The sequence below is a fragment of the Erithacus rubecula genome, assembly GCF_903797595.1.
Source record: "Erithacus rubecula genome assembly, chromosome: 25".
Classification (NCBI taxonomy): Eukaryota; Metazoa; Chordata; class Aves; order Passeriformes; family Muscicapidae; genus Erithacus; species Erithacus rubecula.
Window position 1 is genome coordinate 4,353,283 of NC_136677.1, and position 21,154 is coordinate 4,374,436.

Below are 21,154 nucleotides of genomic sequence, written 5' to 3' on the forward strand. Positions count from 1 at the left end.
TGCAATAAAATAAAAAATGATGGATTTTTTGTGAACATGATGGTGATTTAGGGTTTGTAGTTGGAAGTGTAGTTAAAGTACATTTTAAGTGGAAATCAAGGTGGGTAATGAATTATTCTCTGTTTTGAAGGGCTTCTGGGAGTTCATTTTTTTGCTGCTCTGGGCACGATGGCTAATCTGCTAATCATGCACTGGAGAACAACTCTGGATCAGCTGCTCCCAAACATAGGGGCTCTGGGGCAGGACAATGGAGGGCACAAAGACAACACCTAAAGAAATATTAATATGCTTCAGTGTCATGAAGGGGACAGCACATTCCTCGTGGGACCACTCAGAGCTGAAAACGCTCTGCCCATGGCCAGGTCCATTGAGGAGATGCAATTAATTACAACATCATTATGATTGCCCTGCTGTGTTCCTGTGAGGCTGGGATTCCCAGCCAGGAAATCCATGTGTGCTTCAAAAACACAGAGCATATAATCTGGACAACAAAAATAGGCCGAGGGTGTTTTACCATTGTCATTTTGGAGAGGTGGGAAGAGCCAAGCAGAGATGCAGTGATTGCCCACCTTTGCCTGGGAAGCAGAAAAGCTTCCAGCTCTAAGTCCCAAGAAAACTAAAGCAGAATCCATCATCTTTAATGTGCTGTTTGCTGCATCACAGAGGAACCTTTCTGATGTTTTTAACTGCTGAATCCACATCTACCCAATTCAGCTTGTTTTGCAGAGGCTTGAAAAAGAACAAGGCAGACTTTACACTGCTACTCTGGGACTGCACAGACCCACTCGCACCCACCCAGATGAGAGACAAAAATCAACTGACCAGGCTACAAAACATAATTAAAACAACTTAAACTTGGCTTTGATTGATAGGACAAAGGGGAATATTTTTAACCTGAGGAGGGTTAATTTAGAACAGGTAAAATAATTTTTTTTATGATGAGGTTGGTGAGGCTGTGGCACAGAGTGCCCAGAGAAGTTGTGGCTGTCCCATCCTTGGAACTGTTCAAGGCCAGGTTGGATGGGACTTGGAGCAGCCTGGGATAGTGGAAAGTCCCTGCCCATGCAGGGGATGAAACTAGAGGGTCTTTAAGGTCCCTTTCAACTCAAACCTTTCCATAATTCAATAAAAAAGTAGCTCAAGCTGCTCATGCAACAGGGGAAAAGTTCACCATACTGTGGCAAGCTCAGGACACTTTGAGGTAGATTCAATTTACTGTGCCCCATCTGGAATGAGAGGAGGCAAGAACATCTGGGAAGCAAACCAGAGAAACATCACTGAAGCTGTTAACTAAGTCTGGAATTGTCTATGCAATGGTAGGATTTAACATGGTTGTTATTGTATGCTAATTAAATATTTGAATATTTAACCAGAGAAACTATTCCAAATGCCTTTCTAGCAAAACAACAGGTGTGTTGTAAGGCTTTTACCAGACTGGGAGGGAAATCTTGATAAATAAATGATCCAAGTACATATTTAATATTATTTAACAGTCACCAACACTTCCATTCACTCTGCATTAAAGGACTTCCACCAGCACTTGCCATTTCTACAGCATAGGCCAGAGGAGACATTTCCTCTGCCAAAAGCAGTATGCAGATGGAGCTGTGCCCCTTTGGGAAGGAATAAATAAATAAAACTAAGTAAATGCAGGCTTCCCAGGTGGGAACCCTCTCCTTGTGGGCAGTCCTTTTGTTTTCAGCCTCTCTCTTGCTAGGAAGTGATTAAACATGGCAGTATTGGCCAAGCAGCTCTGGTGACACTGCACAGATTTCCCCACAGGCAGGCTGGTGCTTTATTGACGCAATTCCTTCTTTTTTCCCCCTCCATCCTTGCCATGATTTTGGGAAAGGTCTCTGGGTGCTCTCAGCCCCCCACGGGTGCCATGGGGATGCCCCCAGCTTGCCCCAACCTTTGCATACAAGGAGTCCCCAGCACAGAAAGCAGCTTGCTTAAATATTTAACCAAAGCATATGGTGAGCTCCACGTTCGAGGGTGTTGAGGCAGGTGATAGATGTCTTTGTGGATTCAAGCATATGTGCCTGCCAACACACATCTATTCCCTGGTGCACAGATGCCCTCCTGCCACTGGCACAGACGATATCCCTGCTCTGCTTTCACCTCCAGACACCCGCTCCTGAGCCAGCACAGGTGTGCAGCTGCATCCCATACCTGTGTCCCCTGGCAGTGCTGCACACAGGTCTCCACATCCTGGGGATGTGGTGGGACTCCCCTGGCATTTCTGCCACCTCCTCTGCTGCCTGTCCCATGGCACCCACTGCAGGACTGAGGCCTTCCCTGATTATTCCTCCAGCTGCCTTTTATAAATCATCCCAAACTGCATAAACATCAGCAGCTTTGCCTCCTTTGCTTAGGCCCTGCCACCTCCATTTCCATCTCCATCACCTTACAGCCCACCTTCCTGGCATGAACCGACTGTGCTGCTTGCTTGGGCTGTCCTCTCCCTAACCTCATATCCCCATCTTTGTCTCCTGACACCCCAGAATCCCAAATTTCAGCCATGTATCAGGCTGAGTGGAGGGTGCATCTGGAACAACCTCTCCACCTCAGATTGGCAAGGGGACTTCAGATGAGCCTCACCAAGTTGCCTATTCCTTCTTCAAGGAGCAATTGAATTTTTGCCTTCATCACCCCCTTTCTATCCACTTTTGGGAGTCAAGATAGCAGTGTAGAAATACAGTTGTGACCTTTCCAGACTAGCAAACCTCTTCTGGTGTGGGAGGGAGGCAGAGCAGGTGCTTGCCCCAGCCAAGGGGTCTCAGCCTAGGAGAGAGTCACTGTTCTGGTAAACCCAGCCCTGCTTCCCTTCATAAAACATGCAAACCTCCATCTTCCAGCACGAGCAACATCTGCTCCAGATCAAAGGAAACAACAAAGAAAAACTATAAAAGTGTCTGGAAGAAAGAAAAAGAGGGAGAGTCAGACTTGCGTTCTGCAGGCGATCTGTGATGTGCACTGGCAGCTTCCTGAGCATCAGCCTGACACTGCTCCTGCTTTTCATAACAGCCTCTTACTGCTGCCACACTCCGACTTTCCTGTGCTTTACAGAGTTTGCTGCCACGGGTCCTGCTGCTGGGATTCAGTGAGGGGGAGTCCTGGGTGTCCCATCCCTGCTCACAGCAATGCTGAGTCAAACCGAGCCCAAATCCTGGCAACTGAGGCTCTGCCAAAAGCAGGGACCCCAACAACCAGCTCCAGGACTCCTCCAGGTTGTGACCAGAGCACTTTGGAGCTGCCAGGTCAGGAGAAGGTGCAGTGCTGGTTGCCACAGTACCAGGTACCTCCATGGTGCCTCCTCCCTCTTTTGTGTTCCAAAGCTTTCTGCCTTTAGGGAGCAAATTGAGAGCCCTGTGCCTTCAATTACAGGTGTATTATAATGGGCTTTTAAATCAGTTTGTGCTGTTCTAACACAATTATAGTTAAGAGAAAAGCAGAGAGGGCTTTGTCTTTCTGTCATATCATCCTTCCTTCATATAATCTTTCCTTCATATCATCCTTCCATCGTATCAGGAACTGTTTTGAGCCTGTCCAAAGGTGTGAGGAAGAACAAACACAGCCTCAGAGCCTGCTCAGTCACAAAGGTTTGTACACAAACCCCTTGTGGGTGCCTGTGCTGCTCCCCAGGGCTGCCTGAGCCCTGGGCTAGCACCACCACCCCCTTCCCAGGTTCAGCACAGCTTTGCTGAGAGATTGATCCCCCTCTTCACAAACCTGGCAGCAGCCAAAGCCACGAAGAAAGAAGGCTGGAAACAATGAGGACATACATAACGACCTTAATAAGCAATTAATAAATAACTAAAGACAATTGCTCGTTGTAAAGCGAGGTGTAATGAGATGTGTCATACGGCGCCGAAATGTGTCTAAATGATTTCCCAGATAGGTAACAGCTCCTGTTGCAGGGAAGCTTGGAGGACACGAGATTTTTTACACCCGTCTCTGCAGCAGGTTATACAGCACAGCATCATAATAATTCAGAGGAGGAGGGGGAAACGAGACGTTCCCAATCATTCATTAGTAAAGTATTTGTGAACACGGGTATAATTCACCGCATAAACAGCAGGGTTTCTGCAGACAAACTTTACAGCTAAGTGCCAAAAGGGAGCCCAATCTGATTCCACTTACGACAGCATAAATCAGCACTATTGCTGCAGTCAATGAGGGATACACCACAACAAACGTGGCACAACAGGAGAGATGAAGCTCAAGCACAAGGATTTCTCCCTGATTTCTGGATGGGTCCAGGTCATGAGCCTGGACCAAGAGCAGCACCCTGAGGAGTCAGTGTGCTGCCTCACTAGATTCATTCCCCTGCTTTCAAGATTCTGAAGGGATCTGCATCATTTTTTTTCTAGCAAAAAAATTAAGTAAACACCTGACACCAAGCCCCACACCTATGGGGAATCAAACCAGAGTTTCTTTGCATGACTATTAATAAGCAACTTTAAGAGGAGGCAGAATCCCTCCTTCAGGTTTGGGTGAGTTCTATGCTCATGTTACAATGCCTAAAGGAAGATGTGGCACTGATCTGGACTTCGTTTCCTCTTTTAAAATGAGTCTAACGATGCTGAGTGAAAAGAAAACAAGAAGAAAGATACAAAAGTGAAGTTTTTCCATTATTATCCATGAAGAAATGCAGCCAAACAAAGAGTGTTTGGCAGTTCAGCTCCCTGTCTAGACAGATCTCATTTTCAACTCCACACACGCTGCACGGATCTAGTTTCCAGTTTTTGCACCCCAAGCCACCTGGGATTCCCCCTGCAAGCCAAGCAACGCCTCATGAAAGGCAGAAAATTGAAGGATCTCGAATCCTTAAGACACCTGCATCATTTTTCTAGCATTATTGACACTTCTCCTCAAGGCACGACAGCCTCTCTCACAACTGCATCCACAGTGACCATCAAAGTGACAGTGACTGTGTCACACCCTGCTCAGGGGACACAGGGTCCCCAGCTCCTCTCGTTCCACTGGGTACCAGTGAAGTCTCCATCAGACCCTTGGGAAAATCCCTGTGTGGGGACGATCCAGCACCCCAGAAAGTTTGAACACGACTTGTGGTTAATACAAAGCTTGTCAAACCCATCACCTCGAAATGCTGGATGTCTTTATTAGATTCCTTTATCTCCCCCCAGGATCGGAGGGACACGACGAGATGATTCTCGGCGGAGATGTCATCATCCAGAAACTAATTAAAGGCTGCGCGGGAAGTCGGGCCACGCACACTCTGGAGAACAAAACGCATTAGCAACCCGAGTCGGGGAAAATATTACAAGTGAACTTCAGATCAGAAAGGGCGAGCGAGGGATTTCAGAGCAGCTCTCCTCTCCCCATCTTTCCTCACACTCATCCTTACAGTGCCTTGTCCTCGACAGGTGACCCCAGCCTGGGACCTGAGGGGTGCAGGCCAACAGGGGATCCTTTGCTCCACCATGGGAGAAAATTCTGATTTGTGGAATTTTCTTTATTTTTAATGACAGAAAAGCCTCCTTGCTGCGGGTCAGTAAGTGCAGAGAAGGATGGATGGATGCTGGCTCTGCCAGAGTGCTCCTGGCAAAACCCTCAGTCTCCTTGGGTCTCATCTCTCCATCAATGTAATGACAAGGATTTCTCATCCTTGCAGGCTCATTAAAAAGACAACAACATATGAAATTATAAGATACCCAGAGCCTATAACCACAGGAACTGGACATGGGGGCATTTCTCCATGGGGACAGATGCACAGATCTAGGTTGGGACATGCCTCCAGGGGATGTACCTGCAAACAGCCCTTCCTGGAGTCTTCCCTTCAAACAGACAGCAAATATCCATGATATTGCCCACCTGATCCATCAACGCATGCTGTCCCAGTAAATTCTGCACCAACTCCCAGCTCCCCTCCCCACAACCAGCCAGATGGGCTGTGCCCCACCCTCCTGCTCCCCACTCTGCTTCTGGAGAGCAGGGGTGGCTCTCCCTGTCCCCTACAGCTCTCTGTCCATGCACAGTGGGCACCACGCCAGGGGCTGAGCTCGCCAAACCTCCCCTGTGCCACTTTACTGCTCAAAAGGGACCTGACAGGAACAAAGGAGCTCAAACATCCTTTCCAAAGATAAATCAGATGCTCTAATGCAGCCTGCATCTCCAATGAATATAGGGCAGGTGTCTCTGAAGTGAAGTATTAGTTAAAATGATGCTCTTTAAATTACATTTCGGCTATTTCAGGCAGACAGGTTGTGTGTGGGTTGGGCTGGGTTTTTTTTATGATCTATCTAGAGGCTTAAAAAGACACAGAGAGAAATAAATCTCCCTTCCATTAAAAACACACTATGCTCTTGCATATTTGTTCTTATCTCGGCGCTCTCGCTCTCCCTCTCCCTGGGCTGGAGCACTAAGTAAGTGTTTGTGATTACACTTCCACACTGACACTCAGCTAATTTGAGGAGCCTCCAGCCCGTGCCCAGGCAGAGCATGTGGCTCCCCACCCTCGCAGGAGGATGAGCTGTGCTTCCCCAAATGCCTCGCTGGACACGGTGCCTTTACCTCAAAAACCACTGAGATTCGTGGCATTAATGTGGAACCCCCAAGTTGTGATTGAGTTTATTTCGATCTTCTGAGTCTATCCATGCTCTTTTTGCCTCATTTATCAATTTACATCCCTCCATTGCCAGCACTGCTTTCCTCCCATCCTTCCTGAGCTCCAGCTCTTCCAGGTGCCTCCTGTGCTCCAGACAGCGCTTTTACTTCTGCTTGGGCTTCTTCCCATCTTTGCCTTTGACTCCAGTTAAAAATTAATGGATCAGGCAGGGAACACAGCCCTGTTACTGTCTGATTAGGTGGTCTGGAGGCTGCTACTTATGCCCAGACTCTGTTTGTCTGGGAGAACAGAGTGGGAGAACAAAGCTTGTGAAGTGGGAGAACAAAGCTCATGAAATGGGAGGTCAGCAAGGTCCAGCACTTCAAAATGAACCACAGGTGAGGTGATCCATGCCTCCATGTGCTGCCACTCCTCTTATCCCCATGGGAACACATCTTTTGTGACTCATCTATCACTCTGACAGAGGCAGCTCTACCTTCCCAAAGATGCCCTGATCCATCCCTTACTCCTCTTAGACATTTCTTTACATCCCAGCTTTTTCAGGCTCTCCTTGGGCTCCAAGAGCTCTCCATCCTCCCTCACCCCTCCCATGGAATATTTCTGGTCCCTCACCCTATCCCAAGGTACATTTCTAGGCCAACTCAGAGCTGCCCCAAGCCCAGGGGACCAACCCAAAGTTTGACCAAAGGTGCCAGGAACAAGCAGGAGTGCAAATACCAATGGTCCAGAGTGTGTGGGTTGATGCTCACCGTCCTTCCCAAACCTTCAAACGTGGTTTATTCCTATCGTCAAAACAACCTGGGAGATAAGGGAGAGTTATCATTCCCACTTCACGGATGGAGAAATGAGACCCAAAGATCAAATGGACCAGAAGTGTCTGTTCAGTTCAATGCTCCACAGCACCTGCCTCTCAGGCTCTGTGGAGCTTGGAAAACCATGTCAGAAAGGCACAAGGAGGGTGAGGGTGGCTGCCAGGGCAGGTATTTCCATTGGAAAGAGAGTTCCATGGTTAAAAATCAGTCATCAGGCCACTGAGACACAGTCATATATCCCTGTACACAGAGGGGCAATTAAAATTCCAATCCCCAGTTTCAACCCAACCAAGCAACATTTGAGACAGCTGAGAGCAAAGGAAAAGGAGGGAGCTACGGTCCCACAAGGGAAGGATATCGATGCGCCTGGAGAACGCGGGGGCTGTTCTCCTTTCCCATTAGGACTGCTCCTTCATTTCCTGTCTCTCCTAAACAAAGCCCTCGAGCCTTCTTCTCGGCCACACTCCTGCCTCCGAGAATGCCAGAAAAGCCACAGGGAATTTTCCCCGCCAGAGCATCCTTAATTTCCCTATTTGTCTTCCTAATGCCCAGCCTCATCACCAGCACTGTCTATTCCCCATGTGCTCCTACTTTACATGGAAGGACTATTTTTACCCCATTCTTCCTATGCCTCTTTTTCCTCCCATTTAATCATTTTGGAAGCTTTTTATCCACATTTTCCTTTCTTTCCTATTTCCCTTTCATTTTTAATACCTGTGGTTCTCCGATTCAAAATCATTACTGTTTTTAACTTGAGTCGAGCCTCTTAATTAAGTTACTTTCCATTATTTTTTATCTAGTCCATTTGTCTACATCCCCCGCACCCTCCCTAATTCTCTCTTTCCTCCCCAAGGCAGGCTGGGTATGAAATCTTACATTTCCATTTGGCTAACAATCACTTTGAATTTTTAAATGCTATTAAATTGGATCACACCAGTCACTGGACTGGAGTTGTCGAGCTGTGATATTTACTCGCGCCAGTCAAAGGGAAATGAAATTGTGGCGGCGCGGGGGGGAGGCGATGGGGGAGCCCAGATTTATTCTGCCCGCGGTCCTCGCAACCAGGCACAATCCCCTCGGATTTCTGAGCGAGTTCAAAGGAAACTCTGACGCTCAACCATGAATGTATTGTAATGTCTTTAATAAATCAATTACTTGTTGGCAGGGAAGTGTCACTGCATCTCCAATCCTTGTAATCACCTCAGCCTTGCTGTGTTTTAAGTGTGGAAAGCCCAAGGAGGTAGACGGGGAGCCAGGAGCGTTGTTGGAGTAGGGCAAAGCACAGAAAGCGCCACTTTGTCTTGTCAGGAAAGGCCAAAATGTGCAGAAAGGATTTGCATCATGTAAAAAAAGCCACACACACACAGAGTGACACCCAGCTCCAAGATAAGGACACCGTGGTGCTGGAGGGACCCTGGCAGCACTGCATGGGGCACATCCTTCCCAGGGCAGCTCCTGGGATGCAGAAGCTTGGAAGGGATGACCACAGCATGTTCACTAAAGGGAAAGGTGGTGTGGTAATAAATGCCTATTCCAGGAAATCAAACTGTGGTGATGGGAGCAGCCCCTGCTCCTTCCTGCCCAGTGCTGAGGAGGGGTATATTGAAAAGCAGCATTTTCCCACTGCCCCACGAGCCAGACAACATTTTGCTGCACTAATTCAGACCCTGAGTTTTGTGCTTCTGCTTCAGGAGGGTACCGCATTTCAATTGGACTAAAAGAGACCTTTTCCACCTGAAAATTTGCTAAAGAGAGAGGGATTTGATTACAAAGCAGCCCGGTCCAAATCCAACCCCTCCTCCTCTCTCTGTACTGACAACATCCTCACCTCCACAACAACAATCATCTGAGCACAAACAGACAACAGAGCTTTTCAGAAAGTAATGAACTCTGGTCGGAGCCAAGGCAGGGAGGGTTTAATGCTCAGCACAGAAAGCTTGGCGAGGCCATCAATTATACAGTCCTGCTGCTGAAGGAGCAAAAAAAAAAAGAGAATATTTCAGACAGACTCGGCCAAAAAGAAAAGATAGGGAAGGAAATCACTGTGAGAGAGATTTAATTTCACAAGCAGAGAGAAGTGTTTGCAAAAGAGGAGGAGGATCAAAGGCTGAAGCTCTCGGGCTGGCTGCGGGGAGGAGGGATTACAAGGAGGGCAAACCATGGAGGAGACATCTCTGTTGGTGCCTTGTGTCAATGCTGGGGCAGGCAAGGAGAGCCCTGGGCACAAACTGGGGAGTCTGTTGGCTGTGGGGCTCAGTGGGCAGGAGACTTGGGCAGAAAGGAGGACAGATTGAGACCTGTTCATCTCATCTCACACAGGACAGCAAACCAACACAGGGTCTGTGGCCTCTCCTGCCTCATCTCAAATCCTACCCAGGAAGTTATAGAAGATGCTACCAAAATGGAGAGCTGAAGTCTTTTGGGCATCTCTACAACCGGAACCATTAACAAAGAAATAAAAAACCACAGAATCCCAGAATGGTTTGGGTTGAAAGGGACCTTAAAGATAATCTCACTCCCAAACCCTGCCATGGGCAGGAACACCTTCTATAATCCCACGTTGCTCCAAGTCCTGTCCAACCTGGCCTTGGATACTTCCAGGAATGGGGCAGCCACAGCTTCTCTGGGAATCTGTGCCAGGGCCTTCCCACCCTCCTAGGGAAGAATTCCTTCTGTATGAGGGTATGAATCCACCTAAACAAGAAGACTTCCCCACTCTGCCCCCTGTAACCAGTGGGGCTGTGCTGATCCCCCCAGGGATCCAGTCATGGACTAAGAAACAAATTCACCTCCTTTCTGAGGGACAGAACCAAGGGGTTTCACTGCTGTCTTACAGCAGGCATGGAAAACCCAAACCAGAAATATCTCAAGACCACATTTCTATATTTTGTTTGAAGAATCACATTTCCACGTTTTACAAAGATCCTTGCCCTTTTGTTTTCCACTTCCTGCTTCTCCTTGTCTTTCTAAAATCTCTTTCTTCTCTATTGCATCACCAGAACAGAAAGGAAAACAAAATCACAACTCTCCCCATGTTTCAATGCAGCTCCTTCTTCCCAGCTTCTCACTCTCCTTCAAAACCCAAGCAAGAACAGTGTGAAAAAACCCACATTTTCCACCCAGTTTCCTCCTTATTCTCCCAGTGACCTCCCCTCAGCCACAATCCTGGGGATATTTGCTGGAGGTTCTCCAACCCTCATAGGCAGCAGGGCTGGGCAGCTTTTCGACAGCTGTTCCCTTGGCCTCTCCTTTATCTCCAGCATTGTGTTCACATCTGTTTCCCCTCTGCCTCTTTCCCTGCTGCTGGGAGTCTGCTTTTAAATCACTGCTCAGCACAGCAGCTGCCAGGCACAGGTTCCATGCCCCGTTTGGATGTGGGATCCAAAAGCTGTTTGCAAACCTCCCTCTGCCTTTTTTCTTCTCTAATTTTCTTAATTTTTTTTTTTTTTTTTTCCAAATCCTCCTGAACCTGCCGGTGCTGCCACAGTGCTTTCCCCTCCTCCCTTTTGGCTGGAGAGCTCTCTTGGCTCTGGAAGCATGTTCAGACACCTGGTTGCTGGCAGCATGGGGTTTGGCAGCAGCTGGCAGTGTGCAGCTCTCCGATAGGGAATGGAGGAGAGCAGGGATCATGGTGGGGGTCAGAGCTACCCACCGTGGCTATCAAGGATGTGCTGGTGGCCACTTGCACTTCTTGTGGCTTGTTGGTGGCTTTCTACCACCCACATTCCTCTGGCTTTGCCTGCAGCTCAGGCCAAGGCCACTTTTGGTTTTATTGAGGATTTGTAGGGTAGAAAAGCACAGATCTGTGCAGCATCACTCAGGAGCTGGGAATGCATTTAGGACAAGGCACTGCCATCTGTGGCTCCCTTCCTCAGCAGAGTCCTGCTCCCAAGCAGGGCAATTTTGGGAAACCCTAGGGAGCAGAGCCAGGCACGTGGAGGGCTAGATGCCTCACTGCCACCCTGCCCACGCAGTGGCTCCAGGCTAAATTCCCATTCCAGATTGCAATCTCTCTGTGCTACCAAAAAAAGAGAGGGTTATATCCTTCCAGCAGCCAGTAATGTACAAAATTCCCTGAAAAAACATGGCTGATTCCTCCCCAACCTCTTTGCACTCAAGGTCTGTGCAGGATTGCGGGCCAGGATCCCCATGGATGCCACCTTCATGGCAAATCTACACCAAACAGACAAAATCCCTTGGGAAGAGCCCTTTGCTTCATCCTCTGACTCCCCAAGCCTCTGCAACAGGTTTTTGCTTCTGGACTCTCCTCTGGAGAGACTGGCCAGAAAAATCAGTTCTAAAGGCCAACAAGAAGAGCCAGATTAAAGTATCAACTCTGAATTTATGCTCAGGACTTAAGGTTTAATAATGCAACAGAAAATCAATATTTAATAAAGCAAATGATGGAGAAAAACAGTGAATGGGAGATGAGCTGCTGCTCGTGTTTTCAAACATGTAACCCCCAGAGGAGTAGGGTTGGCAGGATGGATGTGGAACCAGATTGCCACAAAGAGCTGGCACAGAGGATGCCCCAGGTCCCAATGATTCCAGCTCTGGTGTCAGGGGGAGCTCACGGGTCTTTTATTAAAGGACAAACAAGGAATTACTGCAGTGGTCAGAATCCAAATACTCATGGAGAGAGATCAAATGCTGAGGCTCAAGGGGAGCTGAGCAGCTGCTGAACTGAGCAGGTCCAGACTGGGGCTGGGCTGGAGGAACACAGGCACACCCCAGATTCAGGTGCCAAAGAGCTGTCTGGAGATGGAGATCTGAAAAGCTGGGAGGGAGCACAAGGGCTCAAAGCAGAGGGAAAATTCCTGCCTGCTGAGCAGGAGAGGTGGTGTGGGTAGTTCAAGTGGGCAAGGAGGCAATTCGGGCACTAAGCATGGCTGGCAGGTGTGGTGGCACAGCAAACGTGCCTTCCTGAGCATGGCAGGAGTGCATCTCCGGGAATGGCAAACCTGCATCTCTGGGCACAAACCACACATCCCTGGGCTAAGCAAACCTGCATTCCTGAGCATGGCAGGAGTGCATCTCTGGGCATGACAACTTTGCATTCCTGGGCACAGCAAGCAGACACCCCCGGGCACATCAAGAGTGCCTCCCTGGGCACAACAAACCTGCATCTCTTGGCACAAACTGCACATCCCTGAGCACACCAAGAGCTCATACCCGGGCAAAACAATCATGAATCACTGGACACAGAAAGGCACATCCTTGGGCATGACAAGTATAAATCCCTGAGCACATCCCCTGGCTAAAAGCACACATCCCTGGGCATGGCAAGTGTGCACTGGGCCTGGGCAGGATGAGGGAAGCTCTGCGATGCTCCGGACAGATCAGCAGCTCTGCCTCCCTCCCCTGGAGGCTGGAGAAAACTGCAGCAAGCCTCTGCATGGCACAGAGATGTCACCTGTGCCTTGTCCCCCCACTGCCTTTCCAGCCCTGATACAATGCTGCCAGCTGGGAAAGGAGGAATTCTGCCCATTCCCATGCCAGTGATGGCAGGTGCTTCTTGGGGTGAACGGCTTAGGGTGCACAAAGATCTGTGCCCCACCTTACAAAGTCGGGGGGCTCTGGATAAATCCTCTAGGCAGAGGAGACTCTCACTTGCAAAGGAATCAGTGCCCTTGGATAAAACCCCTCCCCTGGCACGCTGTGTGTGCTGGGTTGTCTGCCCGGCCCTGCAGCACAGCAGTAATTTGTAGCTTGTGCTGGGATCCTTCACATTGAAAGATGACATATAAATATAAAACGTTATCACTCCATAACAGCCACATGCTATAAAACGCCAGGCAGAAGGATCTGGAACTAGATGGAGGCAGTGCTTTAAATCCTTCCCTGCAGAGTTACTGCCGCTAAAACAACAGACCTGCTCCAAAGAGCTCCAGCAACGGAGGGAGAAGAGGACAGACCCCGATAAAAACACCACAATTGAGGAATTAGATGAATAAGTGATGGGATGACAGCATGACCTCCCCGTGCTGACAGCCCCAGGGTAGCAGTAGCACCGGCGCACCGGTGACGTCTCCTCCCATTCATCCCCTGCTGTGATTTTCGGCGGATGCTCCGTGTTCCTGTAGTAACAACAAAGAGCCGGTGCCGATGTTACACTACAGCGGGCTGACTCCGCTCCCGCGGTTACGATAACAATGCTGTTACTGTAGTAACATTACAGAGCCGAGGTCTCACTGTTCTACCCTTAATTTTATTGTCGTAAGATTAAATTGCAATAATGTTATTGAGCTGCCATTAGTGTTGCCATGGCAACAATAACATTAAGGTAGCGATATCACATTACAGTGGTCCAACCGTTCCACCACAAATATTTTAATGTAGTAAAACAAAAGAGATTACTGCAGTAACATTAAACTGCAGTGACCTCATTAAACCCCCACTGGCTTTATCACAGCGCTCCTCTGGAACCGCACGCGGCGGTGGGAGATGCCCGAGCACATCCCGGGTGTGTGCCACCCCTTTGGCTGGTAAATCCACGGGGAAGAGAGGACTTGCTGCACATCTGGAGAGCCACACACTACTCCAGTAGTAGTGGCTGGCACTGTGAGACACTGGCCTCCCGGATTCACCTGCTCCGCAGAGGGATTAGTGGAGTCACTCCTGAGTGGCTCTGGGTGAGGAGGGTGACCTCTCCCTGAAAGCCTTTGGAGAGCTCGGGTGAACGGGGCTGCTGGGAGCTCGTGTGCTCAGAAAGGCTCAAAGAGGAGCAGGCTCTTGTTCTCCAGGAGAGGGGTGATCTAAGGGTGACCTCCACAGCTCTGAGGGAGTAGCAGAGAGAGTTCCACGGAGCTCTCCTCGCTGCCACTAAAGTGCACACAGCTGAGCCAGGGAGGATGGAAATAATGGAGCCATGGGGATGTCAGAGGTGGGAATGCCCCCAGCACTGAGGCACAGGACATCTGGAGGGGACCACAAAGAACTCTGTCAGCACTGCCTGAAGGAGCCCAGTGACACACACAAGACTAAAACATTAGCACTTCACTGGGGAGACAAACAGGAATTAGCCACAGCCTGGGCGTATGTGAGAAAGAAAAACAGGAAGGAAATTAAACTGGTCTGTTTGCCCTCCTGTGAATCACTGGATCTTCCCTCTCCTCTGCTCCAGTCTCCTGCCAATTACTTCTCCTTGGGAACAGGATACATTCTCCCATGACTCTGGTGGTGCCTGGCCTGCTTCATTGCTGGGGTGCCAGACAAGCCCAGAGAAAGCCTTGAGGGAATGGTTTGAAACTGAAAAGGTTGATGCAGAGCAGGTATAAGGAAGGCATTTTTTTCAGTAAGGATGGTGGGATCTTGCCACAGGTTTCTCAGAGAAGCTGTGACTGCCCCATCCCTGGAAGTGTCCAATGCCAGGCTGGATGGGGCTTGGAGCAGCCTGGCCTACTGGAAGATGTCCCTGCCCCATTCAGGGGATGTAACTAGAGGGTCTCTAAAGTCTTTTCCTACCCAAAACTACTCTGGGATTCTATGCCTTCTCTTCATCCCAACCTCCCTATTACCTCCTTCTAACAATGCTAACTCACCTGAGCACTGTTCACCTTCCCATCCCTCTCACTCTTTACACCAGCAGGCTCATCCACAAGCTCCAGAAAGGAGCTGCATGGTGGGACACACCCCCAGTAGGATTCAGCAGTGCCTGGCCCCATCCAGCAGCAGCAGGGACACAAAACTGGGGCAGCCTAAAGCTGCAGCAAGGGCAGAATGTGAGCCCAGAGCAAACTTTTCCACAGTACAGACTCTGGAGTCTCTTTTCCCTCCCTGTTCCCACCCCATGATATAATTGCTAATTAATAATAACGTTTAGCTCTCAGATAGCACATTCCATCTTCAAAGACCTCTGTCGACATTAATGAATTAATCCTCATCAACCCCCCTGTGAAGTAGGTGACAATTATTATCTCTGCCTCACAGATGTTAAACTGATTTGCAAAGAGGTCAAGTGACTTTGGGGAGGCTGGAGGGAGTCTGGCCGGGTAAGAGGCCACTCCACAGGGGAACATGGACAAGCACACACCAGAGAAGCAAGGGCTGGGACCCAAGGGTGTTCGGGAGATGGAGAGATCCAGGGGCAGTAATGGATGTGGGACCTGCAGAGATGCTCCCCGAGGGCAGAGCAAAATGAGGATAAAGAGCCAAAAACTAGGCCAGTGCGTGAGAGCGTGTGGGAGACCTTCAGTCCTCCACAACAGCCCTGATACAAAAGGCAAGGATGCTTTGACAGAGGGACTGTGATTAGCAACAAAAGAGAGACGGGGAAGGAACACATCAGTCAAAGGAGCTGAGAGCGCAGGCGAAGTGAGGGAGGATTTCCATTTCATGCCTCTGGTTTCCTCCCCTCCACCACTTTGGGGAGGCTCTCCCAGCTCCCTCGTGCCTTTTAGGAGTTATTATCTAAATCTGCTTTTGCTTCTAGAAGGAATAGCTGCTCCCACGGGGGGAAATGTGTGGACGCACCAGTAAATCCATGCCAGAAGCAGGGGGAGCACCTTGCCCAGTGTGAAACTCCAGCGCGTGGCTCCAAACACGACCAATATCTGCACATCCTCTGCCACCAGTGGGCAAATCCCTTTTCCCTCCTTGCTCCCAGAACTGGTGGCATTGATGGCACAGGCTCAGCCCCACAGGTAAGGTGATGATGACTACAGGGACTGAGTCTTCCTCTCAGTAAAGGCATTTCCAAGCACCTAGGACACGAAATAGGAACAAAACATTCTCCTTGTTGTCCCACGAGTGAAAGGGGCTTGTGGCATCAAAGGAAAATTAATTGGGCAGAGTTTGGCAGATGAAACAAAGCCAGCTAGGGCACTGCAGCCCCACCGATGGCTTTATCTCACCAGCACAGACCTTGTCAGTGCTGCTCCCTGTGCGGGGACAGGTGTCACCAGCACTGCCACCTCTGCCCCCTGCCACCCCCTGCCACCTGTGCCCACAGCCCCCCGACTCCGCTGAGCAGGTAATTAACTCCCAGACAAAGGCAGGGATTTGAAGATTAACCTGGGGCTCCGGAAGGAGAGGGGAAAACTCATTTACACCAAACAAAAGGGGAGGGGTGATTAGTTGCTCCAGTGACAACAGCAAGAGCCAGATAGGGCCAGGGAAACTGATAAAGAAGCGGGGAAAGCGTTAATATCCCCCAGTTGCCTGCTTTTGCCTTTTTTTTTTTTTTTTCCTTTCTTTCTTTCTTTTTAAGCACTAAAATTCCACCATTTTCTATCATGCAAATTCGTGTGCCTAAGTGAGATTAAACTCTGGCAGGCTCCGTGCCTCCTTCCCCAAGTCCATTTCCCTCACTGAGATAAGGCCAACTTCCTTTAATGCATCTTACAAGGCAGGGGGAGTGTTTTGCAGGCACGCATTGGAGACGGCTTATTATCAATACAAATAACAGCTTTTCAGATATCGTCCTTCTCCTCCTACCTCCCCTCTCTCCTTTAAACCCAGGAACCTGGAGAGTGGCTTAAATAGCTGAAATGTCCTGCAGGGAGCAGGGAGGAGGGGGAGGCAGTGCCCAAGATGCTGCTGCACGAAGTAGGACTTGCTAAGGAAAGCAGAGTGGGATACAGGAGAGGAGAGGAAGGAAAAGCATCGCTCCTCAGAGGTCAGTGGGACCTAAATCTTCTTTTTGCTCTGGGTTTCTGCCCCACTCCAAATTCACAGCTTGCTTATTGTAAGTAGGGCTTCCCTGGATTTTGTCTCTTTGGGATTTACTCCCCAAAACAACTCACTCTCCTCAAGGTCCAAGGTAGATTTCTGCAAACACAGACTGCTTTTGGGTGCTTTGTCTGGTCTTATGGAAGCTCCTCCTAAGAAGGAATGAGTACTGAAGGAGTGGAAGCACCTTCCAGACCCTGCAGATAACAGGGATGCTCCCTGGGCTGCTCATTTTAGCTCTGTCTGTAATCTAGCCGCGTTTTTCCAGAAGAGATCCAGGTACTAAGAACCTCCTTGTCTCTTTAGCAGCTCTGTTGTTGGCTGACATCAGCTTGGCACTACCAGCCTGATCCCATTTAGAGCAGTCCCCAAAACAGCAGGTCTGAACTTTGGTGCATTGGGTGCCAAGGGTCTGCTGTCTCTTTCCTCAGCTCATTTGTCCCACATTAGCACAGAGGCACCGACCTGCTATTCCTGGATCAGCAGCAATCACCTTTTCCCTTTTGTACCAGGATTTCAAGACTGACAAGTGTTTCTGAAAGCCTGGACAATGAGGAAAGGTGGGAAAAGCAGAGCTTGGATGGTTTCAGAAAGAAGGCAGCTAAGGGGCACCCGGATAACAACCTTCCCAAAAGCAAAAGGTTATTACAGAGGACACTGATCAATTGTTCCCCATATCCACTGGGAATAGGCTGAGAAAAACTCCACTTCATTTGCAACAAAGAAGGTTTAAGTTAGATATTAGCTATACATTTTCTAATTAAAACGGTAGCAAAGCAGTAGAATAGATTGTCTGGGGAGACTGAAGAACCTGCTTTGTTAAAGATTTTCAAGAATAGCTTTCACATGTGCTTGGCAGTGAGGTCTCTGCCTGGTTGCAGGGGGACGGGATAAATTAGCTCTTGAGGTACCTTCTCCCCACCTATTTTGGGATCTCGGCCATCCAAGAGAGCCAACCTAGAAATAAATGTGCTGCTCACCCTTGCTGCAGTGTGGGAATCCTCAGTTCTGGGTATTTCTACCTGATTCTCTCCTTGGGGATCATTCCTGACCCTCATACCCTGAAGGAATATCCTTCTCCCACCCCTATCCCTCTCCTGTTTTTTGCTCTCCCCCCTCCCACAGTTCTGCTTCCCTCCAGCAGCCCTTGGCCAAAAGCACAGATGCCCTCCATCCATGGCTGTTTCCCAGTGATATTCCCCAAGCCTGGGAGCAGGAGGGATGCAGGCAGGGGCTCAGAGTGCCTGGGCTGGCTGATATGCACCCATCCTGCTTGCCTGGAGAAGCAGCAGGCTGCTGCAATCCTGGCTGGAAGCTCCTTGCCCCCCCAGCAGCCAGTCCCTTTGGAGAGCACAGCCTGCCCCGGGGCATGATTTAATTGCATCCTGAGAGGCTGGAGTGCTGCTGCCTCCAGAGCTGTGCCCCCAGGCCCTTTCCTGGTGCAGCAAGGGGAAACTCAGGACCTGCTTAGAGCAACCTGCACACTTCCCCCTTCCTGGCTAAACCTGTTAAAAAGGAGACACCTCCTTACCCACTACCTCACATCACCTCTCCTTTCCTATCAGGCTGTGGGAAGGAGCAAATTGTCCCAGGGCTGGGTGCTGAACTTGGCACATCCCTGAAATCTGGTGCTGAGCCACCCTACTTTCCTAGGAGGGGGCATAAGCACCACTTCCCACAAGCTGAATGTCATTTTGAATAGGATTATTCCAGAATACATATTTATAGGACCCATTTTCCAAGGCAGGAGAGTTAATCCTGGTAGCCCAGTCCAATTTTCATCGAGGTCATTAAGGCAGGTTTTCCTTTAATTGGACATGATAATTCACTTTCATGTCCTGCTCTGTGAAAGGGCTGGGTGAGCCAAAGAACAGCTCTTCAAATTAGGGGGCTCGCTCTCCAGAGCTGGAATTTCTGCTGGCAGCACGAGGATCTTGAGCACATTACAGGACTGGGCCCATCACTGAATCATCCCGTACTTAACTGCTGCAAGGAGTTAAGCTCTGACCTTTTCCTGCAGTACCCAAATATCTTTTCCTAATGATACAGCAAGACATGGGAGGGATGGGCCTGGATGTCTGGTGATACAGGAAATTTAGGTCAGGAAATGGGAATCAGAAGAGAACAGATAGAAATTGTCCTGCATCACTCCAGCATCTGATAGCGACTTCAGAACTTGCTGGTGATCGACTTTGGCTTAGGAAACTCAGGCAGGTAATAAGAGATTGCAAGATAAACAGCCAGAACCAGGGCTGGCAATGCATCCGCTTCCCCTCCGCGCTTAATGGAGATGGAGAAAGTCCGGCTCTGGTTAGTCAGCTTGATTGCTTGGAGAGGAAAAGGAAAATGAAAAGGGAGGGAAGAGGAAAAATAAAGGCCCTGAGTCTGGGTTTTTTCCCCACTTCTATTCATTAGGCTGTCAATAGCGCTCAGGCCTGGAATATCGACGGCGGATTAGCTCAACCCGACTTTGTGTACAAGAGCAATGCCTTTTTAACCCAGCTTGTTTCCAAATCAATACACCCATCAGCATTCGAAAATTAGCCCGAGACGAGATTCCAATACTCAAGCTGGTGTGTCATGTTAAGAGGGCTCCCGGACAAATCACAGAAGAAGCAGCAGGAAAAAAAACGGCTGCTAGCAAGGGATTAGAAATTTTCCATTAATCTTCCCCCAGGCTAAGAGCTCATCAGGCTCTGTTTGTCCCTCCATGAGGCTTCCTCTTGTCCAGCTCTTGTCCTGCCACATGGACACAGGATCTATCTTACATGAATGTCCACCTGCTTGACCATCATATGTGGCCACACCCGTTTGTCCCCTCCTGAGAAGTCATGTGTGCTCACACACTTGCTGAGGAGCACATGTAGGCACTCATTTACCCACCAAAAATGCTCCAGCACTTTGTGCTGGTCTTTCTCCTCCTCCTCCAAAAGTATGGAATTTCAACACACAAACACACATTGTTGCTAGGCATACATACACCCCCACAAAGCACACAAATCTGCCAGCGTGCTCTTTTCCCCCAACACAAGTTTTACTTCAAGCACTGCCTCCAGCTTGGAAAACAAAAAAACATCAAAAAACAACAACAACAAACAGCATCACGGGGTTTGCCAGTGACTGTGTTGGGAGGCAGAGCTGCCTGTTTCAGAGCCCTGGGATTATGTCAGCAAATTTGGATAAAATTAAACCTGAGAGAGTTCAAGAAGCATTTGGAGAATACCCTGGGACACACAGTGTAACTCTTGGGGATGGTGCTGTGCAGGGCCAGGAGCTGGACTCTGTGATCCTCATGGATCCCTTCCAACTCAGCAAGTTCTCTGATTCTGTGAAAATCATTACCCAGCTTGGGATGATCCAAGTGTGGATCAGCCTCTACCTCTGCACCAAGCTGTGTCACATGCTCAACACAGGAGAAATGGGAGGAGAAGACACCAGGGCAAAAGGACCAGAAAGCAAATTCACAAGGCCAATCCCTTTACAGACTCCCTTCTTCTTACCTTGCACGATGAGATGGACACGGGATGTCTTGGGGTGATTGTCTGTCTGCACGGAGCAGGTGTAGGGCCCCTCATCGTACACATCCACATCGTGGATCTGGATGCTGTACTGGGTTTTGGTGTTGGCCAGGAGCACCACCCGAGGGTCCAAGCACCACTTGTCATTGCCGGCATAGAGGATGCTGCTGCGGTTCAGCCAGGCCACTCGGGTCACCCGGTTGTCCACGGTGCACCTGGGGAGAGGCAGAGAGGTGACCCATCAGTGAGTGCTCTTGGGCGCTCTCCCTCCCTCCCTTCCAGCCCTCCTGGTCCTCCTGGCATTATTTTTAGCTTTGCTGTCAGCAGCATTTTCAGAGACCAAGTGCTTTCAGTGTCCAAAGAGGACAAGGTCAGCACTTTCCCTGCGGTGCTCAGGGCACAAATATCCATCCAAACCCGCGGCTCCAGAGGTTTGACCAACAGCTTCACAAAGTTTTCAGACACAGAGAGGTCAGAGCCACCCAGCACCAGCCTTTCACTCCTCTATTCCAATTTATTCTTTTGCAAACTTCCAGACAAACAGAGCTGAGCCCAAACCTCCA

General features: G+C 49.4%; 1 protein-coding gene across 5 annotated transcripts in view; it reads right to left on the reverse strand.

Moving 5' to 3' along the window:
• The window catches only part of LOC306812230 (protein CEPU-1), a 350,508-nt gene that overhangs the window by 28,594 nt on the left and 300,760 nt on the right, over positions 1–21,154 (reverse strand). For all 5 annotated transcript variants that reach the window (XM_079326618.1, XM_079326620.1, XM_079326621.1 and 2 more), the window contains one exon: positions 20,574–20,806. In XM_079326618.1, the coding sequence (XP_079182744.1) occupies positions 20,574–20,806 (233 nt within the window). The remainder of the gene's footprint in view (positions 1–20,573; positions 20,807–21,154) is intronic.